General features: G+C 33.7%; 1 protein-coding gene across 10 annotated transcripts in view; it reads left to right on the top strand.

Moving 5' to 3' along the window:
• The window catches only part of AKAP9 (A-kinase anchoring protein 9), a 104,741-nt gene that overhangs the window by 29,682 nt on the left and 47,732 nt on the right, over window positions 1-27,327 (top strand). For 6 of the 10 annotated variants that reach the window (XR_015278063.1, XR_015278062.1, XM_086857468.1 and 3 more), the window contains exons 3-18: window positions 2,968-3,012; window positions 9,314-9,367; window positions 9,786-9,956; window positions 12,374-12,529; window positions 13,446-13,643; window positions 14,323-16,752; window positions 17,973-18,186; window positions 18,942-19,021; window positions 20,675-20,810; window positions 21,257-21,378; window positions 21,898-22,003; window positions 22,352-22,550; window positions 23,088-23,184; window positions 24,044-24,136; window positions 25,509-25,877; window positions 26,457-26,681. Coding sequence is in view for 8 of the 10 variants with exons in the window: in XM_086857468.1 (XP_086713594.1) it covers window positions 2,968-3,012; window positions 9,314-9,367; window positions 9,786-9,956; window positions 12,374-12,529; window positions 13,446-13,643; window positions 14,323-16,752; window positions 17,973-18,186; window positions 18,942-19,021; window positions 20,675-20,810; window positions 21,257-21,378; window positions 21,898-22,003; window positions 22,352-22,550; window positions 23,088-23,184; window positions 24,044-24,136; window positions 25,509-25,877; window positions 26,457-26,681 (4,695 nt within the window). In the remaining 2 variants the exon portion in view is untranslated. The remainder of the gene's footprint in view (window positions 1-2,967; window positions 3,013-9,313; window positions 9,368-9,785; window positions 9,957-12,373; window positions 12,530-13,445; window positions 13,644-14,322; window positions 16,753-17,972; window positions 18,187-18,941; window positions 19,022-20,674; window positions 20,811-21,256; window positions 21,379-21,897; window positions 22,004-22,351; window positions 22,551-23,087; window positions 23,185-24,043; window positions 24,137-25,508; window positions 25,878-26,456; window positions 26,682-27,327) is intronic. The other 4 variants (XM_086857470.1, XM_086857465.1, XM_086857476.1 and 1 more) reach the window with 3 other exon arrangements.

Here is a 27,327-nt window from a genome sequence, read left to right as displayed (position 1 = left end):
CAGGCTGATACTCCTTTTTTTTTTGTATCAACCTGCAGTATTTCCTCTGAAGTATATAGGTGGAACTTTTTAAAATTTTCTGAATACTGTTATCATTAAAGTTACCATCTGCAGAATTAAAGGAGATAGTTGCCTATAAAGAGTCTTTGAGATGTCTCTTCAATGTATTTTAACAATCAACTACATTGTCACAGAAGAAAATACTAAATAAGGTGTTAAAATAATTTGCCAGGAGAGAGTAACTGTCTGCAGCAAGAAAATGCTGTGGGACATAGTTAATAGAATACATGCAAAACAACTGTGAGGGTGTAACAAATACCTGTTCAAATGCCATGAAGCATTGAGAGAACTGATAAATAGCCTTGGCATTATCCTGTCAAAAGATTTTGTGTTGCTAAGAGTGTGTAGTAAGAATTTTTTGAAATTATTTCTTTCAAGCTGGACCCCTGTGCTCAAATGAGCTATGTAAAACCTAATTACTTTTGTTGACCAAAGAAGAATTGAAGTATACAGAACAGGTGGCTTGAGAGTGGAAGAAACTGGATTTTGAAATAAAGTTGATCAGGTCTTAGGAAGTAACATAGCTGCTTGGTGGGCAAGATGACTGCCTAAAAATGTTTGCTACTTGCAATGTTGCTCTGATAGTGAAAGAATAACATGAAGTCTTACAGTCTGGAGTCTAATGTGTCAGCTCATGGGATTGAATTCTCTTTAGCTGGTTTTTAGCAGGGTTTGGATGATCCCCTTAGCATAGGAGATGATGCATTTAACTGGGGTTCATTTGGCCATCTTTCTGTCCTTAAAATCATAGAATCCCTTGGCAAAAATACTTGGTTTTAATATGCAAACAACTATCTAGATCCAGGACTGAAGCTGGCATTTTAGAAAGATTATTTATGCTGCTTACAGATATTGTATACTTAAACTTATGGAGTACTATGTGGTTTTGAAAATTTTGTAAAATATATTTTAGACTTTTTAAATTTTATTTTATTTTATATTGGTATTCAGAAAGGGCCAGCAATATATTAACTTCTTTTAAAAATATCAAATCTGGTCAAATTGCCATAACAAAATTAGAGAATTTTTTTTCAGTAATGAGCTTCCTTTGAGAATTCATATTTTCTCACTCTGGCCTAAGCTGCAACCTACAAATTCTTTGCCTTTTTCTATAATTTTCTACTATGTTTATCTATGTAGAATTTATCTGAGGATGTAAAAATTCATTTTTCATCTTAAGAGACTGTTTTTATAATTCAAAAACATTACAAGGCAAAACTATTGAAGAAGTCTGATTACTTGTTTGTGTTTTTTACATGTCGGAGAAGTGCCTATATTTCATGCTGTATATAAAGATTTGAAGAGTTCTTAGATCTAGCTAAATACATACACATTCATAGTAACTCTGAGCTTCTGTAGGAATGCTTCTAATAATTCTTTGTGAAGACTCCTGAATTGGAACAAACCATGAAAAATTGTGAGATAACAACCATATATTTGTTATCTGTGTTATGAAAAAAATAATGTGGTTTTCTCTGATTTTATTTCTTCTGGAGGATTTTGTCCTAGTCTAAGGACATAGACTACAAACAAGATGTAATTTTTTGTATAAATGTATATATACACAAATACTCATATAAATAATATGAATAAAATAGATTTGTGTGAAAATGAAATATTTTTAAATATTAATTCTGTATTCCATAGCAGAAACACTTTGGTCACCCTAGAGTTTTGAAACATAATTTTGATTTCTCTTTCAATTTGTGTCTTATTTTTGATGTGGACCTCTTTTTATTTTTTAAAATTATATGTACTGTATGAATTTTAACTTCCAAATAAACATTTTAAAGTAATGTTGTGCACTCTGTACATAAAACAATACCTTTGTTTAGGTTAATTACATTCTGGAACTGCATCTCGGATTCAAAATATGTAGAATCAATGTTGTTAGGATTGTAAAAACTGCAGAACTTCAGGAGGTCTGAGTGGAAGATTACTTTGAAAAAAAACTAAACAAAACACAGTTGACATTCCAAACTTTACCTATGTCTACATGAAAACATCAACATCAAAAAAACATCTACATCAAAACATACCATGTTCCTTTGAATTTAAGCCTGACAGAACTCAATATAAAATTGAGACAGATTTAATGTGAGGCTGGTTAACATGTTAAGTGAATTTTGGACAAGCTCTTATTATGGGCACATCATTTTTGCCAAAGTAGTTCTAACTCACACTTTTCAAGTTTTCAAGTTTTTCTTTCATGTACCCTTATTCCATGGTAATGCACCTTATAGACATAATTTGCATCTTTCCCACAAAGGTTTTGATTCTCAAACTTGATACGGTTTATGTAGTTCATCAAGACACACTGCATTTCATTCAGGTGTCTACCATGGCACATTTATGCTCAGTTTGTTAAGGCATTGTTCCTTTAATTCCTCTGCTTCATTCGATCACAAGATTCGAGACTGACCATTTATCATGCCTTGGTTTCCATGGAAGATGAAGGATGAGTGTTTGTTTTAAAATACTAGTCAACATCAAGAGTATTGCATGTATGAAAATGTTGTTCTTTACAAGATTGTGTTCTTAAGCCGGCGAAGTTCCTAATCAGGTAAAATTGATAGAGCGAAGTTATTTTCATGGTACTTCTTAGTTCTTTTTAAAAAAGAAAAATAAATCCCAGAAAATTAAGTTAAATTTTCAGAATATTCTTCTGCACCTGTAGTTGTTTGAAGATTTTATCATGTCATTATAGTGTTTCTGTGACCATAGTTCAATAGCAAAATGACTTTATTAAATCTGGGATTTCAAGCAAGTGAAGGCAACCATTGCTGTACATATACTCTTGCCAAATTCATGTACACCTCGGTGTTTTCAAATACTGTAAAATGGAAAATGTCTTGTTTAGTGTTTTTAGAGTGCCATCATTGTAAATATTTTAATATTTTATTTTAGCCAGAAAGTGAAATTTCCACCACAGTAGAAGATTACAGTTCTGAGGTAAGACTGAAGTAATGCTTTTCCTAGCTTTTCTTTCACCCTTTTCTGTTACATATTTGTTGCAATGCTATGCATAGTTTTTCAAAAAGAGAAGGAAAGAAAGAGGAGATGTGGTATTATTGACAAATCTGTTGCATGTTATTTCTGGTATGATCAATGTACCATTAAAGTAAGCATTATGTCAACTCCATAATGGGCTGGCTACTGTAATAAATAATGCAGTATATACATAAACTGTTGTAGCAATGTCATCCTCGAGGTCGTAATAATGCTTTGTATTGCTGTGGGAGTAGTGGCTGTGCATAATCTCTACTAATTTTCTGTGGGAGACCATTTAATAAGTTGATTACATTTTAATGAGTTTCAAAGCAGCCTCAGTGACTGGCTGAGTGTCAGTCTGCTGGTGGAAGATGATGAGTGATTGCCTGTGCATCACTTGTTGTTTGGCTGGTTTATTTTCTTTCACTTATTAAGCTGACTGTATCTCAGCCCATGAATTTGAGTCGCTTTTGCCCTTCCAGTTCTCTCCTCCACCCTGCTGGTGGGGGAGTGACTGACTGGAGTGGGGGCTTAGCTGCTAGCCAGAGACAGCCCACACATTGGCATCTACAGCTCATCTCTGTCACATTGAAGGGTAGTTGTGTGTGTGGAACTTGGGTTCTGTCAGATAAAAAAGTTATGTTTGTAAGGAGTAAACCACTTCATGCATAAATGTCGGTCAAGAACATGCCAGCAAAAAAATAGCCATGGAATACCTGAACACAGTGAGAATTTGTTTTAGTTTGAAAATCTAATTTTTCATGTCTCAAACAATCGCTTTGTGTAGGGACAGTCTGGGTTTTATTTTGCAGTTCGCTGTGCTAAACACTTTATAAAAAACACACCCAGAATCTTAAGCTTGGCAACAAGTAAGAGAGGATGAAGTATATCAAATGAATCTCATTGCTGTTTGCCATCAGGAGTGTAGTAGACATACTTTTGAAGAACTGCCTTGACTGTAGTGCACCTTTTTAGAATATGCATCACCACGGTATGTGATTACTTTTAAATGGAATTTGCAGTATGTGAAGAATGAACCCTTGAAAACAGTTGACAGTGTCATTGATATTCATGTATTTTGGCAAGTGAGATGTATTACATATATAATGAGATATGGATGAAATTCTGATCACTTCTGAGGTGGTAGGAAGCAGTGCTGGAGACTGATTGCAAAAGCTGAAGAAAACATGTTTTTGCACAGGGCAACAGGATACCGAAAACATTTTGTGTAATGCCTCATGGTAATTGTGGATGTGTTCTGATTTTTGTGTTTTGGCCTTCAGTTTCAGTTGAATTTAAAACTATCATTTTAACATGAAGTTTTGCATCTAAACACTTAATTCCTTAAAGATTTCCATAGATAACCTGCAAAGTATATTAGGGAGCAATTTTTCAGATAATGAAGACATAGAATAGAATTGCAGTCTAAATATTCCTTTAAAAAAATTACAAATTTCCTAAAATATGCAATGAGATGCATTACTAGGCAGTTCTTATTCCTGCAAGAAGACTTTTTACCTTGCTGAGAGTTATTTTCTAAGACATAAATAAAATAAAAATAAAAAAAGACACAAAACTCATGAATAGTAGCATGATACTGGCTCTGATGAAGAATGAGCTCAAGTGGTCAGATTTGCCACCTTTACTAATAAATTCTTCTTAATTCCGTTTTGTTGAAATTAGTTGGTACCTGAAATCGGGAGACATCATATTTAGGAATGCAGATATTTTAGGAGCTGATTTTTCAATATGTTTCATATCACTGTAATGTTGCATTTATTAAAGCTCTGCTTCCAGTCATGGACATACTATAAGTAAAATTATCTGAAGTCTTTTCTGTTGAAGAGTAGAATAAATTAAATATTGTCTGTAGCAACATAATTATGGAGATAAAATACTGAAAACCCATATTTGAAGAGACATAGGCCTGTTGATCCATCTTTTTCCTTATAGATTAGAACGTCTGTATAATTTTTAGTGGTTTTGCCAAGAAATTCAGTTGAATTGTGGTTATGCTTCAAATTCAGATAGGTTCTAAGTAGTTTGTTATGTTGTCGTTGATAAATTAAATCACGTGGTGTTAATTCTTCAGCCCCTTCTCTTGAGGCATTGATAAAATGAAGTGATTAGGAGATCCCTCTTTAGGAGACTTACCAGACACAAAATTGTAAGGCAATACAGTTATCTAAGCAAAACTGAAGGTATCTTTATATAAGAATTCTTGTATTGAAGGAAATTTATTGTAAATATAATTTTTTTTCAGTTTTGCTTAGCCACCTTTCTAATACTATTCTAATAGAATAATACTATAATAGATTATAGATATAATATCTATTATATTATAATAGATATTATATCTATTATAATAGATAATAGATAATCGATAATAGATATAATAGATAATAGATATAATATCTATTATACTATAGTATAATAGAATTATACTATAATACTATTCTAATACTATACTATCAAGGTAGTAGCTGACTCTACCAGAATAGACTGGTAAATCCTTCATACGACCAACTTGTCTTTTGGAACAAATTCTTCAATGTGAGCAACAATGATGCCTACCTGCATAGTCTTAAATTATAGTGCTGGTTAGCTATTTAAGGTTATGCTTTGAGCTCAGAACTAAGGGAAGTTAGGCTTTTTCCAGCAGTTGGATTTTGGGGGATTTTATAACTAAGGTAAAGCTGCCCCCATGTATTTTCCATATGCCTCAGTTTTATGGTATAACTGAAAATCTGTTCTACCTGATTTTTTTTTTCTCTTCTTGACTCTCTTTCCAATTTGCAAAGTATATCTCTGAAAAGATGGTTAATACAGAGTCTAGAAAGTTGTTTGTTTTTATAATTTTTAAGGAAATTCTATTACCTCAAGTCAGCTAATGCATAAAGACACCCATTGCTGATCTGTTATGATATAGAAAAATATATTTAGCCATGATATTTTAAAGAGTCATTAATGGTTCTCCTTCAGAAGTTACTAACCTTAGTTACAGGATTGTAACTATTTATTTTCACCACACACTGAAAATGGCTTTTGTTTGTGGAGTAGAAATCCTCTCCCACAAAACCCCCAAAATATGCTGAAATTAATTTTCCCAAGTTGACTTAATTGCTAATTGTAGCTGAGTTCCATACAGTCAGTCGTGACATAACTAGAAAATTGAGGAGAGGCTAAGAACATTGACAGGCAGTGTTCAGTGTCTAAATATTAATTTTTACAAAGGAATCAGGTGTCCAAAATGTACAAGAAAGGGTAGAGGGGGAAGGAAAACATGAGGTAAAATTGTTAATCTGTTCCATAAACTTTTGTATGTTTCTACTACCAAATCATACAAGTCTTTTAAGGAGAATAGTATGTATTGATTTATGTTGAGTATTAATTTATTATTTATAGAGGGAAATCTCTGCAGTAATGGTATTAATGTTGTAAGTAGTTATACATTATATATTAATACTGCTATGTTTGAGACATAATTTCAGATCTTCCAAGGTCTTAGGATCATTAGGTAGGGTGATTTCATAAATGTAATCCTGACCTCTGGTGGCATTTCTCATGAATCACTGCCTTAATTCAGTGGTGGAAGTTGGTTTTCCTTGTTTTTCTCAGGAACAAGATTCCTTTCATTTTCCTTAAGCATATTATCTTAAGTATTAAGATATATTAACTGATAATATCAGATAATATTAATATATTAACTGATGCAGTAGAAATGAACTTTTTATTTTTAGCCAATAGACTACGGATTAGATTTTACCTTATAATACTAAGTAATATTTCTATGAATTATTTTTAATAATGCAAGAAAGGAACAGTCAGACAGAATGTTCTTTGAGAGACTTCCATAACCTTCACTTGTTTCATATTGTTTGTTCACCAAAACTGTGACTGCTGAGTAATGTATTATGAAATTTAATCTATTATTATTTTGTGATTATTTGCTCATGCAATTTTTTCCAGAGCTCTTGTTACTTCTTGGTTCCATTATGTTAAAATGCTGTGTGGTTTGATTCTTTCAATGTTTAATTGTTTCATGGGGTATGTGTAACTAAACACATCATAAGTAATTAAAACATAAGAATATTTCAGTTTTAAAGGTGAACTGCAAAGCTTTCAAATAAGAAATAATAAGAATCTACATTAAGAACATTTATAGACTTGGAGAAGATCTCTAAATGGGTAAATAGGTGGGACTGTAAGTCAAAACACAGGAGTCCTGCAGCCTTGTTTAGCCATTTACTAACACTCAAGTTGGCATCTGAACTACTGAATTAATGTATTTCAGATGAGTGGAAAATATAATTTTAAATTAAGATATTTTAACACTAATAACTTATTACCAATTGTCTGTCTACTCTTACACAGCAGAATTTGTCATGCCAGGGGTTGCCAGGCTGTTCCCAAGTTTTCCATCAACACATCACCATGCTCCAGCTGTCTGACTGGGTTTTTTTTCACAGATTGCAGTGCAATTTGTTGCCTTGTCATGTTTCCACTTGCACTTTGCCAGAGGACATAAGTCATTTGAAAGAAGAAGGTATCAGATGGACTAGCATGGACTAGCATGTTGCTGTATGCATCACTTGTGTGTCGAAGAGTTACACTCCCATGAAATGGAGCAGAGTTTCTGATGTTCCAGACAGTTGATTAGAATGTGTGTAGCAAAGTCCCTTTTATAAGTTAAAGGTCTTTTGTAGAATTTTCTGCTGAGCAGTCCGAAACAGCTGATGAGATAAGACTTCTGTGCCTTTCCTATTAGCTCTTGTTATAAAGTGTCTTTGATAGTCGCTCATAGCCATGATTCATGGAAGGAGAAGTGTATCCACTGTGGTAGATTACAATGATTGTATGCTGCATCTTCATCAATTAAGCCTATGTAAAATGAGAGTTACAAAGGGGAAAGGAAAGATTCTATAGTAGTTTCTATTGAACTACTAGTGTTATTAATCTGGGACATGCACCAAAATCTGAATAAAGATGTTGGTGCCAGGCGCTGTGTAGACATTTGTGTGTCTGAACATAGAGCAAACATCTGGCAATACACAAGTGAAACACAGTCCCTCTGTGAGTTGCCTGGGCTGCTGTTTGCTGCAATTTTCTTTATTCCTTCTAAACTCTGTGGTGTCTTCTTTTTAGTGAGAAAATCAGAAGTTGAAAGGGCACTGTGTCCTCTTTGCAAATTCTCTAATGCAGATGTATTCATTCGCCTAATACAAATTCAGTGACTGTATTGATCCCATTTATAACAGTGCACTTATTGATTTGCTCAGGCATGATAGCTATTGTAAGTAAGCCCTGATCTAGGCTATGGCAGACATCTGAGCAATACAGCTTCTTTTTTTGATTTAAGCATAGTATTTGGGTCTGAAATACTGTGATGCCTTTCCATTTCTAGTACCATTATTTTTGTTTCAGGCTCTGATGTAATAACGAGCTCTGAGAAATGCAGCTGTTCTTGCTTTCTCATTTTTGAACATGGGTCTGCTGTTTTGAAAGCCTGCCTGTCTGTTTGATCATTACTCATGTGTACACAGCATCTTCTTTTCATTTGGATTTATATTTTTTTTACCTATAACTGCTACTTTGGCTTGCGCTTGCCTTTTGGAGATTTGCTGGTTTTGGTTTGTACAGTCAGTAGAACCAAAATTCTCAGAGAAGCTGAAAGGGCTTGCAGTGTTAGGTGAGTGAAAGAGGATTTATTTTCAAATGTCTTATGTCAAATGTATAATTTCTGCTCTTTTTCAATTTCAAAAAATTCCTTCAAATTGGAAATTAAAGTCTATGATACTGCCTTTCATCCGCTGTGAAGAGATAGGTGGCTTCCAAAAAGACTAAATCTTGTGGTGTATAAGAATCTTTCAGAAAGCATAGCTATGTTTAGTAATATTTAAAAATATGGAACATATAATTTAAAATGCAGTAGTGCTGTGTTTTAATGATTTAAAAGATAAAGCTTTGCATTGACCTTTAAATCTGAATTCCTTTGTTTTTTCTAGATGTTGATTGGTAATAAGATTTTTGGTTTTAGACAATAGTAATTATTTTTACAATTTGGGGTGGTTTAGCTATTATCTATACTTACTTTGTTGCAATTTACTATATAGAAAGCTATTTTGTATTTTAGATTAAATAAATTTTTGTAGCATAACAATTCTTGTGGGTCTGCAGAAATTGCCACATAAGATTCAAGTAAGTGGGAAATAAGAATCAAGCATTATTTCATGTAATGTATTTAGAAATTGTCTTTATACAGGTAAATGGTTGCAGTTTTGTGACAAGAACAGCTATACCTGCAGACTTAATCAGGGTACAGTATTGCAAATTGAACCAGAATACTAATGGAGAATACTAAACACCTCAATTTGTTTTGAATAAAAACTGTGTGGCTGACTAATACTTTATTTTGCATGCTGTGCTCTGCATCTGCATTGTTTGCTATATTAATATAGTGTATCATTAAACTTGAAATGCAAACCAGTTTAGTCCATCTATTAAGGTTGTAGAGCACAACTCGCAGAAACCTTTTGTGTCAGTGCTTTTGAGGTGTGAATTACGCTAACAAAGGAGGTTACCATGGCAATAAGATCTTTATTGTATGATGCTGTATTGTATGTTAATGTTCTAAGGAGGCATTTGGTACAGAATTTGATGCTTGATACTTTACTTGATAATTTACTGTGATAAAACATAAAAATTGGCATGTAAAGGAACTTGGATTGATTTAGGAAGAAGAATTTGGAGTTGGAGAAATTCATTCAGAGCATGGAATGCAGCACTCACACACACAGCTAGAAGTGATGGAGAATCAATTGGCTGGGAAACAACAAGAGATTGAAGAACTAAGCAGAGAGATAGAAGAAATGAGGGCAGCCTATGGTACAGAAGGATTGCAACAGGTATAATTACCTTATGTTGCTTGCTATTTGGTTACATGCAAAAATGCAGAGCCTCACCGGGAAGAGTTCACATTAATGGTAACTGTTCAGAATGCACTTAGTGTGTGATATCAAATTAATTACACATAATTTCTTTTAATCCTAGGCCATGTGTTCTATTACTTTGAACAGCATTTCCATTGTGTGTCCTTTTTCTCTGTATTTTGTGACTAAAATTCAAATTGTCTTTGCAGTGAGTTTCTTCAAATTAGGAATGGAAGGACAAATTTCTTCAAGAAAAACCCTAATCCTTCTCCAAATATGCAAAGACTTTAATGTCTTCCTGTTCCTCCAACATCAAAAAACCTCAGGTTTTACTCCCTAAGGACTAATACAGCTGAATGAAAATATATTTGTATTCAGACTTCACAGTGGGAAATGGAAAAACAACAGTGTCAGAATGTTCTAATTTAAAACACCTAATAATTTGGGTTTACAGGAAAGCATTTCTTACTTTAAAAATACCATTGGAATATAAACTTAAGTTTTAAAGTAAAGAATAGTCTTCCAGTTTAAACCAGTGGTGCAGTGCACTCAAGTCAGTGCTTTGTTGTGCTTTATGTCTTGTCTGTCTCCTAATTTGGATTCAAATTATGTCACTGTATTTTTCTATTCTTTTTCTTTTTGCAAAGTACTATAAAATTTTTAAAAAGCTCTAATACTCCGTTATTTTTGCCATTGCAGCAGTATATTATTATTATTATTACTATTATTATTATCATTATTATTATTATTATTATTATTATTATTATTATTATTTATTACTACTACTACTATTTTATCTGTGATAATAGATGTAATTTTGTCCACCATAGTTCCAGTTAAGTGGTTGCCCCAGAAGAGGTGGTTTATTATTTGTCTGATGTTGAGCTTTAATTACTGTGTCTTGTATCTGTTGTGCTAAACATAAGAGTCATAATTATAGCATAATAAAGAAAGTTAGCATTTCTAATGATTGCAACTACTGTTAATTTTTTCCTGAAAGGGTAGAAAGTGAAAATGTTTGATTTTTTTAAATGGCTATAATTACAATTTTTAAAATAAAAATATATTAAAACAAAATTGAGTGTGTTCGGATTTGGGGCTGTGGTGCAATAATATTTTAATAGTTGCAGTGTATTTTTGTGTGATAGTGGTACAGTGCATAGTATCTCAGTTGAGAAATTAGTATAGTTTATTTTTCAGAAGAAAAAAAAGAATTGTAAAAGGGGAGTGGGGAAGATAGTTGTGCGCTTTAGTTCTGCCTGTTTGTCAAGAACAGAGATGGAATTTAAAAAGTTGGAAATCACATACCATGATGTGCTTTGGAACTGACATATTTACTTACTCAATTTCATTGAATAGATGCAAAACCAAAGGTTCTTAACTTAAGTTCCTGATCTGTTCCTAATTTTCTCCACTATAACAAACATTTAGTATTTCCATTAGGTCTGTACTTTTAAAGTAGGTGTTGACTCCTGTGTTCCAAAAATAACTTTATCTGGAAGCATTACCACGTTAGCGTTAGCCAAGATTCAGCATATAACTCGGTGAAGCTTTTTTTGGGGAACATTGTAAACAAAACAGTTACAGAATACTACTAATGGTTTAAGAAATCTGTGATATGTAGAGATGAGGCTTCCACTAGCCTTAAATGAGTTCAAACTGAGAAAGAAACCTTACTGATACATGATTATATAAATGCACACAAAATATTGCCAATCAATATTGTAGAATTTCTGACTGCTTGAATGTAATCCTAGAAAAAATTCAAACAGTTGGCAAAGAATTTTTTTGTACTCTTATGATTTCTTTATCATTACAAATTACAAAAGATTCATCTGTTAAATATGCTGTATCCATTTTGCAACTTGAAATGGCTTTCTCATGAAGTTATGAATGATTTCCCTGGGTTCACAGTGTAGGATACTGCACAGTATCTATTATGCTTTAGTACAATGAATGCTATTTCAAGTGAGAGATGATATAACTTGCATTTATTGTGGGGAAAAGTGTGTGAACATGAGTAGTTGCATGAAACTGCTGAAACTCTATTAGTAGATATTCTGGTGTCCTTTATGATGGTTTGTTTATGTGGCCACACTTTTTATCTTAAAAGCAAGTTATATATTTAACTAATTAACATTCTTAAAAGTTCAGATTTTGTAATTTGTTAACTGTATTTTATGGAGAGATCATGTATTGCTCAATGAGGGGGAAAAATCTCTGTTTCTGAAATTTTTACAAATAGAGTTTGTGAAAATATAAAAGCTCTACTAGTGAGACACCTTTTAAACAGAGAGGCTAGGGATGACTTATTCCTACTTAACTAAAATTAGCTAGTATTTTTTGACTGTGGTTTTCATATGCATTACTAGTTTAAATTTTATCTTTTACAGCTGCAAGAATTTGAAGCTGCTATCAAAAAAAGAGATGACATTATCACTCAGCTCACTACTAACCTACAGCAGGCACGGAAAGAAAAGGATGAAACCATGAGGGAGTTCTTGGAGCTTACTGAGCAAAGTCAAAAACTGCAAATTCAGTTTCAGCATGTAAGTTATACAGCTACCAACACTTACTTGGGTTTGACAATAGATGTCACTTTGGAGGCTTTATAAACAGCTACTTCCTGCAGAAAATTTTTTTGTGCATTTTTCAAGAATCAGCCTCTTAGCATAGATCAGCAGTCATTTTCCTGGTCCTACAGTTGTTGTTATTGTACCTGTTTTATTATAAGGATTAACAATAAAATGATAAGTATTAGTCTGGTTTTTTCCCATTATGTGGTGATAGCTTCTGATAAATACGGAATTATGTCGGTTACACTGGGGAAAATCATTTGGGGAGTTAGTTCTCAGAGCTTAGGGCAGAAATGTTACCTTTGAAATCAAAATATCCAGCCATCAGCTTCCATGTGCCACAGCTTCACATTCCAGTCCTTATATTTTTGGATAAAAGCTTCCTCTGTGGTGTTATTAAGAGATCATTTAAGTAACAAAGTGAGGCTTCAGAAAGACATTTCTTCTAAAAATCATGGTGACTGAGGTGCCACAGGCACAGAGACTACACCTTACAGTGTTGCATTTGAATATTGTAGTATTTCATGCTGTTTAAGTACATTATATAGCTTATTTTGGGCTTCAAGTGGATTATATTCTGAAGCCTGAGATTTTATTATTAAAAATTTGATTATGGGCTCCACAACTGCACCTAGTTGGTTTTACTACATACTGATGTATTTGAGACACTATGGTCCTATGTTAGCTCACCATGAATATTTAATTAATATGAAATATCTTTTTATTGGTTGTCCATCCCAAATAAATGAGGATGTTTGACTTCCTCCAAAAGAACTTAGAAATCTTTTGCCTTGATGTGGAAGAAATAAAGATCACTATTTCTGTATGTAGTACAAGCTGTTTCTGAAAAACCTGATATATTTTAGGTTTTATTTCTTTAAAATTCAAGTTGCAGGCAAGTGAAGCCCTAAGGAACAGCAGCCACAGTTGCACAGCTGCTGATTTATTGCAAGCCAAGCAACAGATACTTTCGCATCAGCAACAGCTAGAAGAACAAGAATGTCTACTTAAGAATTATCAAAAAAAGAATGAAGAATTTGAAGAGCAGATTGCACATCTTCAAGACAAAATTGTGACATATGAAATGGTATGTTTCTTACTGTAAAGATCTCTTTTCCTAAACACTTTTTAGGATTTTGTAATTCCTTTGAAATAAAAAAAGACAAAGCACAGATAATGAGTGTGCTGCATAGAATGCATACAGTGTTTTAAGTTTTGATACTGTTTCTGTTAACTAACATATAATATGTATATAATTTAAACCTCTAAATTTTATGTCAGTATTATGTATTATTTTTTAAAAAGTTGTAGAAATATTTAGAGTAAATTATGAAACTATATTTCATATGTTAAAACACCTTCTAATGAATGACATGATTTTAGGAAAAAAAATAGAATTAGCTGCTTGAACATTCTTCTCTGCATTAAGCAAAGACTGAATTTTTTACTTTGTGTACTTCATTATTTTTCTTTGTGGAAAACATTTTAAAACCATCTAAAAAATCAAATATTATTGAAACTGATAAAGAAACTGGGGGTTGGAAAGAATAGGGGAAGGGCATGATGGGTGGGGTAGGAGTTCTCAGTTATTCCAAGGGTACAGGAAACCTCCAAATAAAGTCAACAAATAATTTATGTTTATGTTTTATAACTAACATTGCCTCTCTAACCTTCTAAAAAAGACTAAATAGCAAAGTGTGTAAAAGTTCTTCCATGTTCACATAATTAGCTAAAAATAAGAACATGGTTTTCCTCTTTTTTTTAAGGAAAAACAGAAAAAGGAGGAAGAAGATTTGAGTAAATTACAAGAAAAAGAAGCTTTGGTTGAAGAGCTGGAAGCAAAACTTGGAGAGGAGGAAAAAAATTCATTTCAGCTAAAGGAAAAGCTATCAGATGTCAGCCAATCACTTGAAGAGTTGAAAGAAGAGATTTCACTGAGGAACCAGCAGATAAGTAATATGAAAGTTGAACTTACCACCTACAAACAGAAAGAAAGACAATGTTCTGATGAAATAAAACAATTAATGGGAACTGTGGAAGAACTGCAGAAACGATGTTTTAAAGACAGCCAGTCTGAAGCTGACATTGTGCAAAGAATGGAGTTAGAAACACAAAGGAGACTGGCACAACTTCAGGCTGAATTAGATGAAATGCACGGCCAGCAGATTGTACAGATGAAGCAAGAATTAATTAAGCAGCATGCAGTGGAAGTAGAACAGCGTCTTTTGCAACAAAAAGTAGAATTGGAGCAAACTTCAAGCCTCTGTTTTAATGAGAATGTTAATGACGATCAAATGCATTTAATGAATATTAGAATTAATGAGTTGAATGTGAAATTGCAGGATGCTGAAAAGGAAAGGGAAAAAATAAAGCAAGAATTGTCACAACAGATGGAAGTTATTGCAACAGAGAAATCTCTTCAACAAACTAGAATTGAAGATCTTCTTCAAGAATTGAATTTTTCAAGAGAGCAGGTTCAAAGAGCCAAGCAAACTATAGTAGATATGGAATGTAGATTAAATGAAGCTGAAAAATACCAGTTTGTGATTGAAGATTTAAAAATTCAGCTGGCTTCTGCCTCTGAACTTAGGAAAGATTTGGAATTAAAACATGAGGCAGAAATCACAAATTACAAAATAAAACTTGAAATGCTAGAAAGGGAGAAGGATGCAGTTTTGGACAGGATGGCGGAATCTCAAGAAGCAGAATTAGAGAGACTGCGGACAAATCTTCTGTTTAGTCATGAAGAGGAACTTTCCAGGCTTAAAGAAGACTTAGAAAAAGAGCACATGGTGAACATGGAAAGCCTTAAACACAACTTGAATATGCACCATAAACAGGAGTTAGATGAAGTACAAAATGAAATGAGTCAAAAGATAGAAGCCATGCAATATGAAAAGGACAACTTAATCACAAAGCAAAATCAGTTGATTTTAGAGATTACGAACCTGAAAGATTTACAGCAGTCTATTGTAAATTCTAAATCTGAAGAAATGACACTTCAAATCCATGAACTGGAGAAGGAGATTGAAATGCTTAGGCAAGAGGAAAAAGAGAAGGGTACCCTTGAACAAGAAATACAAGAGCTGCAGCTTAAAACTGAGTTGATGCAGGAACAAATGAGGGAGAGAGAAGATACTCTTCAAAAAAAATGTTCAGAACTAGAAACACAAAATAATATTCTTAAGGGGGAAAATGAAACTCTGGAAGAGAAATTAAAAAATATGTTGGTTTGCTCTGAAGAAAACATACTTTGTAGCAGTAGTGTTAGCTCTAAGACAGAGATTTTGGACTTGCAGAAACGAATAGAAAATCTGATCACTGAAAATGAGCAACTTAAAAACCGAAACAGTATCCTCCAAGAGGATACTGAAAGGCAGAAGAGTGCCTTTTCTTTGACTGAAAAAAAACTTGAAGCTAGTTGTGAAGAACTACAGAAAGAATGTGCAAGTCTTCTGAAGGCAAAAACTGAGTTGGAAGAGAACAAGAAAAAGCAGGAAGCTGAATATAAAAGCAAACTCAAAGCTATGAATGAAAAAATCTGCCACTTACAAAGCAATAGACCTAAACCCTCTGGTTTTGAAGGGAGTAAAGAAAAGAAGGTGTCCAGACAAGACATATTTGAGGCTGGAGAAGTTGTTGAGAAAGATGCAACAGAACTTATGGAAAAGCTTCAAGTTACTCAGCGTGAAAAAGTGGAATTATCCCTGAGACTTTCTGATCTCTCTGAACAGTTAAAATCAAAGGATAGTGAAATCTGTCATTTAAATGAAAAAGTAAAATCCTTAAGAGATGAGAAAGAGAAAATTCTAATAAAATGTAAAGAACTAGAAGTCACAGTTAGTAATGTTCAGAGAACAAATAGTAGTAGTAAGGACTCTAAGAAAAAAGGCTCTAAAGGAAAATCTCTAAAGACTGCTACTCTAGCATCTGAAAGTAGGAATAAATCCTCTGGTTCAAGGAAGAAATCTGATGAAGGAATAAATTCAAGAGGTAATCTAAGTTCTGGTAAAGACTGCAGCCATGAGGTAACAAAAAGGAAGGAGGTCCAGCAAATGCTGAAACCAGAACAGCAGTCCATTGTGGAACATGTGCATGGGATGCCAGACAGGCTGACAGAGGAAACATCACTAACAGCCATTACACAGAGGGAAAATAACCTTCAGCAGCAAGTGGATGCCTTAAAATCAGAACAGGTATGTGACATAAAACAGTATAGAAAATACTTTAACTATGAAAATTTGTAGGAGCTTACACTTGAAAATTTGCAGCATGCTTTTTCCAATTGGCTGCTTTGAAGTATAGGTGTGTGTGTCAGTGGTTGAAAGGTTGGTGGCCAGTGGTTGAAAGGTGTTACATGAATGACCAGAATTATAAGCTTATTCAGTGTGTATGAGGATACTTTTTGAATGAAAAAATACTCTTCCCTTGCATTTATTAAATCAACAGCTACCACAAAAAGGTAAGAAAGCTACCAGCGCACTTCATATTTTAATGCAGCATTTCACTTACTTAAGGGGAAAATTTGTTTAGGACATATTTTTTTATTCTGTGATTAGTTTTTCAGTTCTCTAAGTACTTATTCAAACAGTATAAAAAATAATGAAACTTCATCAGTCTTCTTTGACCAAACTTATGAAATATCAAATATCAAACTTGTGAAATACTAAATCAATTATCTTATCAATTTTTTTGTTAAGTGGTTATCACTTTTTAAGAAATGTATCTGGATGTGATAATGAGAACACATATCATGTGATTCTAACTATTCTCTTAAGTTTTGCTGACACAATTTTTGCTTGTATTTCTTGATATTGTAAATTGATTGTAGGTTTGTTTGTTTGTTTGACTGGTTGGCTTGTTTTGTATAAGGCTGTGATAAGGGTCTTACAATTTCCTGCCATTGTGAAAATCATTGTGGTCCAGAGGTGTCTATAAACATTTTCAAACTTCAGCTCTAAGTAGGTCCCTGTTGGCATATCCCAAACATCTTTTTTCTTTAGAATAACATCCCCAAAGTGCAGACTGGAACTACAAGCCTTGGAAATTGAGTTTTTAAGGTCTGCTAATAATACAATCTTTCGTCTGTGTTTAGAGTACACTCTGTTAACTACTCCGTTAGTAATGATATTTCTCCTTTTTCACTGGGCTAAAATTCATTGGGATTTTATTGCTGCAAAATAGGAATTGAAGCATATTGAGTTTTGTTGATTTTAATTTGATTTTTACTCTAAGTTGAAGAAGTACTATTTTTGTTAAAACTCATTTTTCCAAACTACGTATATTTAAATTTAGCTTATGCATACCATATATGCATCATGCCATTCAACACATTATAAATGTCAGAAATTTCTAAAGATGGGTCTTTGTATTTTCTTGTTTCTCACTCTTTTAAATTGTGCCTTTATATTCAAAGACTGATTTACAGCTACAAATGGAGGCACAGCGGATTTGCCTATCCCTGGTTTATTCAGCTCATGTAGACCAGGTTTGTGAGTCCTTGAAGGCAGAAAAAGAGAGTGCACTTTGCAGTCTGAAAGAGGAACTTGTTCATAATCATATACAAGAGATGACTGATCTTAAAAGAATGCATCAGCTGGAGCTCCAGACTCTGAAATTTCAACAAGCAGGTAACTTGACCAAAATTATGAGAATGAAGCTCTATATGAAAAACATAAAAAACCTGGGGTCTTAAAAAAACCCAGCCAAACAAGCACAAGAGTTTATTCATCTATTTGTACAATAAACTGTTTTTATAGAATATTTTGAAGTATTTTTTCAACAAATTATTTACCCAGTACCTGCAGCCTACTACTGAGATAACTTAAAAAAAAAAATACGTAAAAAAATAAGGAATCGAAAGTATTGCAACTCATTGTTTGCTGTTTATATTAGTTCAATTAATTGTAAAGAGCAATAAAGTAGATTCACCAATAAGGTAAAATAATAAGCAAATTCACCAGCAAAGGATTTTTGGACTTCTTCTTTTTTCTTTGTATTGATGGGTACTTTAAGTCAACTTTGGTACTACTTTTTGCCTTAGTGAGCTTCTATGTTATCATGATGGTTTTCTATCCCAGCTTTTTCTGTTATATCATGTTTTGCCCTGGTTTAATTTTTTTTGCTTAAGTTCTTCTCCCTCCACTAGGTATCTGTACACTTTTACCTTTCTGGAGGTCACTAATACGCAAAGCCAACTCTTATCTCTAGCTCCTCTAGAATGTGCAGCTCAGCTGTCATATTTTAAACTGTCCAGTGTGTTGTAACAAAAAAAGTGCCCTTCCTCAAGCTGAAGAGGCAGCCTCACTGAGGCAGGAAATAAGGCCTTTGAAAAGTTTTTGTGCATCTAATGCTTAAAAATAATATAAATAATTTGTGCTCATAGATGATGAAGGGAAATCTACACAAAGACTTATAGAAAAACTGAATGAAGCTGTCACTGAGGAATGTTCCAGGCTGGTTCAGGTAGGACTTAACAAAAAGCCTTTTTCAAAGTGAAAATTTGGAAAACAAGAAATGATGGTTAGTGAGTCATCATATTTTCTACATTGTTTTTGCAGATTTTCTTTGCAGCTTTTCTCTTCGCATTGATCTCAAAATAGAGACTGCTAAACCTGAGATTCCAAAATAGCATTGCAAATGTTTTTGTACTTTTTTTCTCCTAAACTGGTTTATGCCCTTGTCCAGACAAGTCTTTTGTCTTACACATAGTCTTAATCTTCTACCTAATGTTGATCTCATCTCTACTAGTTTGGAAGTACTTTCTTCCTTTGTATTTGTTTCTGGAGATGTGTTTTTGATTCGAGAGTCTGATGTCGCACACATGTCTGATGCACAGTATAATGCACAGGATCTCCCCTCTCATATCTGCAATAAGATAGTAATTTCTTTCTTAGCTGCAGCTTATCTTTCAAAAACTTAAAAGTGTTGAACAATCTAAATAAATTACTATCTGTATTGTTTTTAGTAAATAAATATTATAGTCAAAAATTGAAGCTTATATTTAGTCTTCATTCTAATATCAGCCACCTATAATAATATTTTGGCATATGTTTTTTCTAGAGTAATCGTAATTGAAGGCTATTACAGGTACTTTTTGACCATCAGTTGAGTTACTTATTAGACTTATTTCTAGATAAATTAAGCTGCTTTTGTCACTCATTGTAAGCCATGGTTTTCAAGTCTAAAATACTTCAAATGGATGGGGTTTGTGGTTATTTTGTTTTCTTCTTCTTTGCTGGGCTTTTTTCAACACCTTTTTGGGAAAGTGAATAGCTGAATTTTAACTTGAGATCCAGCATAGGAGAGATTAAGCAGGACTCTATGATAGCTCACAGAAAGTCACAGCTAAATTAGAGTGCTTGGCATGATTTATTTCACAGTGTGAAGAATGCTGTTATTTGTATGATCCCTTTGTTGAGCTGTCAGACAAATTATGGTTTTACTTTTATAAGTTGAGTTTGCTTTTTGTTGAGTACAAAATCTTTAAATAAATAATCCCACTTTGCTTTGAGCAAATGATTTCTTTTCAAGTATAATTTATCTTCAGAAATGGTATGGATAAATCTTCTGTTTGCCTGCCCATTGTGAATGTGGCAGTGTTCTGCTCTCCATACAGTTTGCACCAACAAATATAGGGTATTCTGTTCATTACTTGCTTTTTTTATGCCATACCCTTTTATCTGATTTGTTCAGCACTTCAAGATGAGCTGTAATCCCTAAAATCATGCAGATTTCTGCTGTAGGGAATTCCTCTTCCAAGTAAAATTGCAGCTCATGAGAATGAGACTTTTAAAATGTAAGTTTGCTTTCCGCATTAATAAAGGAGGCCTTTCTCTACAAGATTTTAGTACTTGGCAGTTCCAAATTAAATACTGATTTGAAAACATGTATTTATGCTTTAGCTGAATTTTTTTTCATATCTATTTCTTTTATCAGGAGTTTTAAAGATTGTCTGGGTTCTTAGGATTCAACAAAACATTTATGCCATCATTTTTACAGAAGTTAGTGCTCACAAAATACTAGTTTCTTCCTATTTTTCTGGTTTTCTTTGTGAATTATGATTGATAAAATAATAAGAAATTGCTTACTTTTCATTTTGTTTGATATGTTATACAGGTTTTGTGTGGCAGTCAGAATGAATATTCTTCATCTGCTGTAGAAGCTGGTGATAGGGAACAGGAAATTTTCTGTAAGCCTGTTGTGAAAGAAAAACTGAGTGTAGAATTATCGGCTCATGCAGGTCAAGCTCAAGGTAATGACTTTCTACTATCATGCTGGTTAAAAGTACATATTTAAAGCATTTCAGACTGGAAATTATGCCATTACTTTTTCAGGTACTTACTCATGTGCTTAAATAACTGTTTTAGAGATTTCCTCATTATTTTGAACATTTTATTTTTATTATAGATATTTTCTTACGCTGTTTTCATTTTCTCAGATATTGGTGGGAAAGTGTTTGGGGTTTTTCTCTTCCTCTTCCTCCTTTTGTAGAAGAAGCTAGCAGTCCTAGCAAAAAAATGCATATGTGTCAATACATATAAAAATATATATGTATAATGTATAATATGTAATTCTGTAAGGGCTTCACTTGTTTCAGTATTTTGTAATGTTAATCAGACAATTCTTTGGGGCAGAACTTGTGAACAAATCACTTGTATTAAAATTTATGGTGAAATGTTAATTTTCTTTTTTTTTAAGTCCCTGGTTCTTTGTGTAATTTAACTGTGCAAGAACGTATGGATGCACTTCTCCACAAGATAATGGAAGAATATAGCAGGCTGAAAGCCCTTCAAACACAGCTGATGGCAGAGTGTAAACAGGTAAACTTATACAGCATAGAGTATACGAGCATTTGAATTTTCTCTGTTGCATGAATTCCTTCTGAATGACTGAGGAAGTGTTTGAAAACGTGTGTATCCTGCTTGAGTGGCAGAGCAAGGCAGTGATTTGAGCAAATGGAGAAAGCTGCTGTCCATGTCACAGAATTCTGCTCTGTCTGGTTGAGGTTAGGAGATGCCTCTGGAGTTCATCTAATCCAGCCCCTTGCCCAAAGCAGTGTCAGTAAGGAAAGGTTGCCAAGGACTGTGTCCAGCTGAATTTTGATACTTTACAAGCCCAGTGGGCAGCTGTACTTTCTTCAGGTTATACATGCCCAGCTCTTCCAACCTCTCCTAGTACAACAAATGCTCCAAGCCTCCCATCTCCTTTGTAACTCTCTGCTGGACACAAGCCAGTATTTCCATTTCTCTTTCATACTGGGAGTCCAGCGGTGAATATATTATTTTTGTGCTACTTCTAGACAAATTGTTGTTAACTGAATTTACTTGATTATTATTTAGGTCAAGGAACCAAGGGTATCTTCTTCAGAAAGCAGGAAAGAAGAAGAACCTGCCCATATGGAAATAGGAAGGGAGAGTCTGCAGGCTCCTTCACAAAATCTAATGGGTAAAAAGATCTATATGCTGTTTTTAATATATGTATATTCAGAGAGAAAGAAAAGACAATGGCTTTTAACTGATTTATATCTTACTACATCTTGAACATAAGAGATTTTTTCCTATTTTGCAATACAATACTCTGATTTTCTCAATTCTGTATTTTTTTTTTCAGAATTACATTCTGTGATAAATTTTTGGTTTAGTATTTTTCAGTTTTCCACAGTTAGAATTTGTTACCCATATCAAATATTATTTTGCAAAATGGAAGAGTAGGTTATCATTCTTTGTTATGGAAAAGTAGTTGACAGGATGCCAGAAGTTTTTTTTAACACTGCTTCACATAACCTGTATACAGATCCTACAATTCAAGAATACTGTTTGAAGGAGATAGGGAACCTCAAAAAACAACTTGAGGAGCAGCATGCTCAAGAACTGGAACACCTCCGCTCCTATTTCCAGCAGCAGCTGAAAGAAAGTCAAGAGAGGTACACTACAGAGCTTGTCCATCTGCAGGATAAACTTCAGATTGCTGGAGTATCCTCTGACCACACAAGGTATTAATCAGTTTTTCAATGCTTGAATGAGTTCATGCTCAGTCAGGAAGTGTTCCAAATAACCATTTATGTAAAGCTCTGTGTTCTACTTCAGAATTGGAGAAATTCTTTATAGACATACTGCTCTTCTGTAGTTTTGGTCCTTCAAGAGATGTTAAGTCTTACAAAGAAATTATATAAACATTACAAATTAAGTAGTACAGCATTTATAGTTAATAGAGGAAGATTTGATAAATGGAATAATGTATAAAAGTAATTTTGTATATATGAGCTTTATAGCAGCAATTTCAAAACTTCAACTCAGTGGACCACATTTAATCCTCAAAATTCCAGGCACTATCCTTTATATCTAAAGACATCTTGTGTAGATGTAGTTGCCTGAAATTAATTATATTATAGAATGATAGGTAGTAATAAACTTTGTGGTAAAGTTCAGGTCCACTTAACACATTCTGGTTTTCACCAAGTCATTGTCAATGAAATGCTAATTTTTTTTTAAATTATTATTTCTCCTCTCTGCTTTTTGTATCTTTTTAGTGTATCCACAGATTCAGAAAGAAAATTAAAAGAAGTCTTCAGGAAAGTAAAGTGCACAGAAAATCTTCATCAGAAAAAAACAGATAAAGCATTAGAGGTATGATGTAACTCAGTTGATAGCTAATATATACGAGTGGCATAATTCAGATGCTTTGGCTTCTTAGATGAAAGAAATTGAATTGAAATTCAATTGAAAGAAAATTGAAATATGGGCTAATACTTGGTAGGTTAAGGTAGTTATTGTCTTAGTACTGTACTATACTATTAGACAGTCCATGTTAGGGCAAAAATATTTAAATTTTGCTGGAAAACATCTGGGAATTACGATCAAGAAAACTTGCTTTATTGATGCTGTAATTTTTTTTTCTTTTTTTTTTTTATCTCTGGCTCTTTCTTACTTAAGTGGGAGAGAATTAGTGATCAGATTTTGGATTTCATTAGGAATTTTTAAAATATTGTGTCTTTTCTTTAAACACTAATTATGAAAGGAGAAATTTAAGTGAAATCTCAGGACATTTGTAATACACGCTGCACAGTTTAGGACAAATTTTGGAAAAGTAACCCCAAAGATTTTCAGAGACTAAGCGCAAATGGGAAAGACCCAATGCATTCCTCCCCTAGGGGCACTGGAAACCTGGTTCAAAAATTCTGCATTTTGCAAAATAGTAATGTAGTTTTGTACTGTGATTCTGTGCTTCCTGATCTGATTTCATTTCATTTGACATCTCAAATAGCTCTGGAAGGAGAGTTGTTGCAAACTCAACTTGTAAAATTCATTTTGAAGCAGAAACAAGGCAAAGTCTTTTACCTGGTTCTGTGTTGTGGTACAAAATTGCGATTTGCATGATAGGAAGAAAACGTAATTGATGGGAAAAAATCTCCTGCTGGATTGAAACTTAAAACTAATGAAATAAAATCAGAAATACATGATCTGAGATTTCATGTTTTTCCTACAGCTTGGTAGGGAGATGGAAATGCAGAATGATCTGGATGTTGTTCAATTGCTCCAAAAGCAGTTCCAAGAAAGATTAGAAGAAGAAGTAGCAAAGGTATTACTTTTATTTTGTTACTTTAAAATATGTTTTAAAAAAATCTGTCATTTTTGTTTGCCATTTTCAACTATTTAGGCAGTTACTGTAGCATATGCTAACTTTTGTATGATTTATTTACAAAGAAATTGTTTCATTTGGCTTTTGAATGGGAAAGTCCTAAAAAAATTCTAGAACATTTTGGGCTTTCTTAGGTATCTATCCTATTCCTAATTCATCATTTCTATTCATATGGGTTGTAGTGGTGGCTTTTAAAACTTCAGAGGAAAAAGACAACATGCTACCATATTCTACACTTGAATTTATTTTAAAAATCCAGAGACTTAAGAGTGTATTTCTTGATACCATAGGCTTAACAGTGGGTCAATTCAAAAAAGTTTTGCACTTAACAGTTTAATACTATTTTCTGATCATTTATTATTGTGCATTTTTATATGTTGTGTAAAATGCATAGTTTTTCTTTGGATCTCGTGACTAAAATATGAAAAGTTAAAGTAAGATTTTATAGGTAGAGTATATTTGTTTGTGAATTTACTTACTTTCTGATTTGCAAAAATGTTTCCACTTCTTTGTAGAATAAAAAAAATACTCTCTTATCTGCTGCCAAGAAAACCCTTCTTTATGAGGAAACAAATATTGCATTGGTTAAGATCAGTTTAAATTCAAAAGACAAATTCATCTTTTCTGGGAAGGAAGAGTTTGGTGTTTTCAAGTGTAACACTTCTGTATTATACTATTTTTTGACATTTTTGTAGTTTATGCTATAAATCACTGTATTCTAACTCTAGAATAGGCTTGCTCACATGATTGGAAAAGGAGTTTATTTGTATTAACGACACAAAAGTTATCAGCCTGTTGTAACTGTAACTGCACCTAGTTAGTGCCAACAGTTTCTTTCTGGTCAAGTAAAATTCCTGGGCAAAGTATCAAGTGCATGGCACTGCATTCTTTATACAGCCCAGAATTCCATATCTATTAAACTTTTGCTTTGGATACTTGCCTAGACAGAGAAAGCTTAGCACCGTTGCTCTTAAGTTCATGTGCCAACACTTTTTGAAATCATCTAATAGGATCTTTTAAAAAAAATATATGGAAAAAAAATATATGGAAATTATATTTCCATGCTAAATAATCTGTTGTAACTGAAGGTAGCATTGCATTTCATTGAACTACCTTAAATACGGCATGTCTGTATTTTAAGATGTGACCATTTTAAAGATTGACAAGATGTCTTTGTTCTTTTATCTTTCTGTTTTCCGCTGGGAGCTTTTGGTATTTATATTTTTATTGTTGATGGTCATCTATGAGATTTCTTCAGTAAAAGGAGGTGCTGTGAAGCATAAACTAATACAGACTTCTCTTGTTTTTTCAGGTTATTGTGTCAATGAGTGTAGCATTTGCCAAACAGACTGAATTGTCAGGAATTGCTAGGCAGAAGGAAGAAGCACCAGTGCAGAATGTACATCCAGAGAGAATACATTTTGGAATTAACAAGCAGTATAGTGAGGAAGAGGTTGACAGCCTTCTTAGAAAAGCAACTGGAAAAGGCAGTAAGAATGAAGAAGGATTGAAATCACTTTCCAAGGAACTCAGTGAAGAGTCTGGAGAGATCAACTCGCTTGGAGGACAGCTTCATTCTAATAGCAACCCTGATGGCATATTAGGACAGACCACACATAAGTCAGTGATTTCTGAAGAACTTTTTTCCCATGGCAGAGGTCTTAAAGTAGAAGAAACACCAGTAAGTGTTAAAAAAAGCAGCAAAGAAAAAATTGAAATGAAAATTCCATTTAAATATTTCCTGTTCCCTTTCCAGGGGTTGACAGTTTCATACTTAAATTATCTACCCTTCTTTCCTGTGTGCTATGCCTCAGGAAGGGAATATGATGCCAGCTGTATTGCAGACAATAAATTGTTAAAAGACTTTTTGTAAGCTAGGTTATATTTTAGTGTTTATACAAAGACCAGATTAAAAATAGTGCTAAACAGTTTCAGTCTCTTGTGACAAAGGATATCAGCTGAACATAAAAATTATTAAAGTGATGTAGAATATATAGTTAGCATTTCACAAACATGAAGTGAATAAGATGAAAAGGAGTCGTAAAAAGCATGGAAGTTAATATTGTTGAGAGTTATTGGAAAAGATTATCTTTTTAAATGGAGAATAATTCTAAGCCTGGGCTGTCCAAGAAGTAGGCAACATGATAATGCTTTCATGCCAGCTACTTTCCATTTATGAAAGCATTTTCTGAAATTTATTTAAATATTTCCTAAGACCAGTTGTTGAACATAAAAAGCTAAAAGAGTTGCACTGTTCCAGCACTCCGGTGGGGCGGCGGCCGCAGACACAGGAACATCCAGCCAGCTGTTGTTGTACGAGGAGCGCTTGGAGGACATGCGGCAGGAGCTCGTGCGGCAGTACCAGGAGCATCAGCAGGCAACGGAATTATTGAGACAGGGGCACATGCAGCAAATGGAGCGCCAGAAAGAAAATCAAGATCAACTCCTAGCAGAGCTGGAGAGTCTGAAAGTGCAATTAGCTGAGGTAATACAGAATTCAACCAGTGAGTTTATATGGGTTAACAGTGGAACATCAACAGCAGATTCATACTTTTGCATTTATATCTATTTAGAGGGAGAGAGAGGGGTGCACGTATTTTCCATGTGCGTGCATATGCACTTATGTGCACACACACTTGTATTTCTCTGTGTGTGTGTGTACATACAAACCCACATATTTATAGAAGACCTATTTCTTTAATCAAAGTTCACACAGTGATGTGTTGATTTATACTTCTGTCAACGTGGAGCAAACCTGCAGTGCTGCACAGCAGCCAAAAGAGAGTGAGGATGCAGTGCCAGTTGTGCCACCTCCCAGATACATGGTACTGTGTAGGATGTAGGCTAGCAGCCATTTACATCAATGAAGCCACCAGCCATGGGTAGAAATACTATAAAATTCTTCATTTTTCATCATTCTGACTTGGACAGTATCAGTGGCTTCCTGCAACAAACAATGTGTTTTGGCATTTTGGGGTTTTTTTCCCCAGTTCTGGAGTTAAGTCCTTACCAACTTTTAGAATGAAACAATATATGTGAGGGTATGGTGGGAAACATCTGTGTTTCTTTGCCTTTTCAAACTTATCTCGCTGTCACTCTGTATCTATTCAAAGCCTACAGTAGGTGTGCTA

The sequence above is a fragment of the Cyanistes caeruleus genome, chromosome 1 (assembly GCF_971803275.1).
Source record: "Cyanistes caeruleus chromosome 1, bCyaCae1.hap1.1, whole genome shotgun sequence".
Taxonomy (NCBI): Eukaryota; Metazoa; Chordata; class Aves; order Passeriformes; family Paridae; genus Cyanistes; species Cyanistes caeruleus.
The sequence above is the reverse complement of the archived record's forward strand: the minus strand, read 5'-3'. Positions and strand labels throughout refer to the sequence as shown.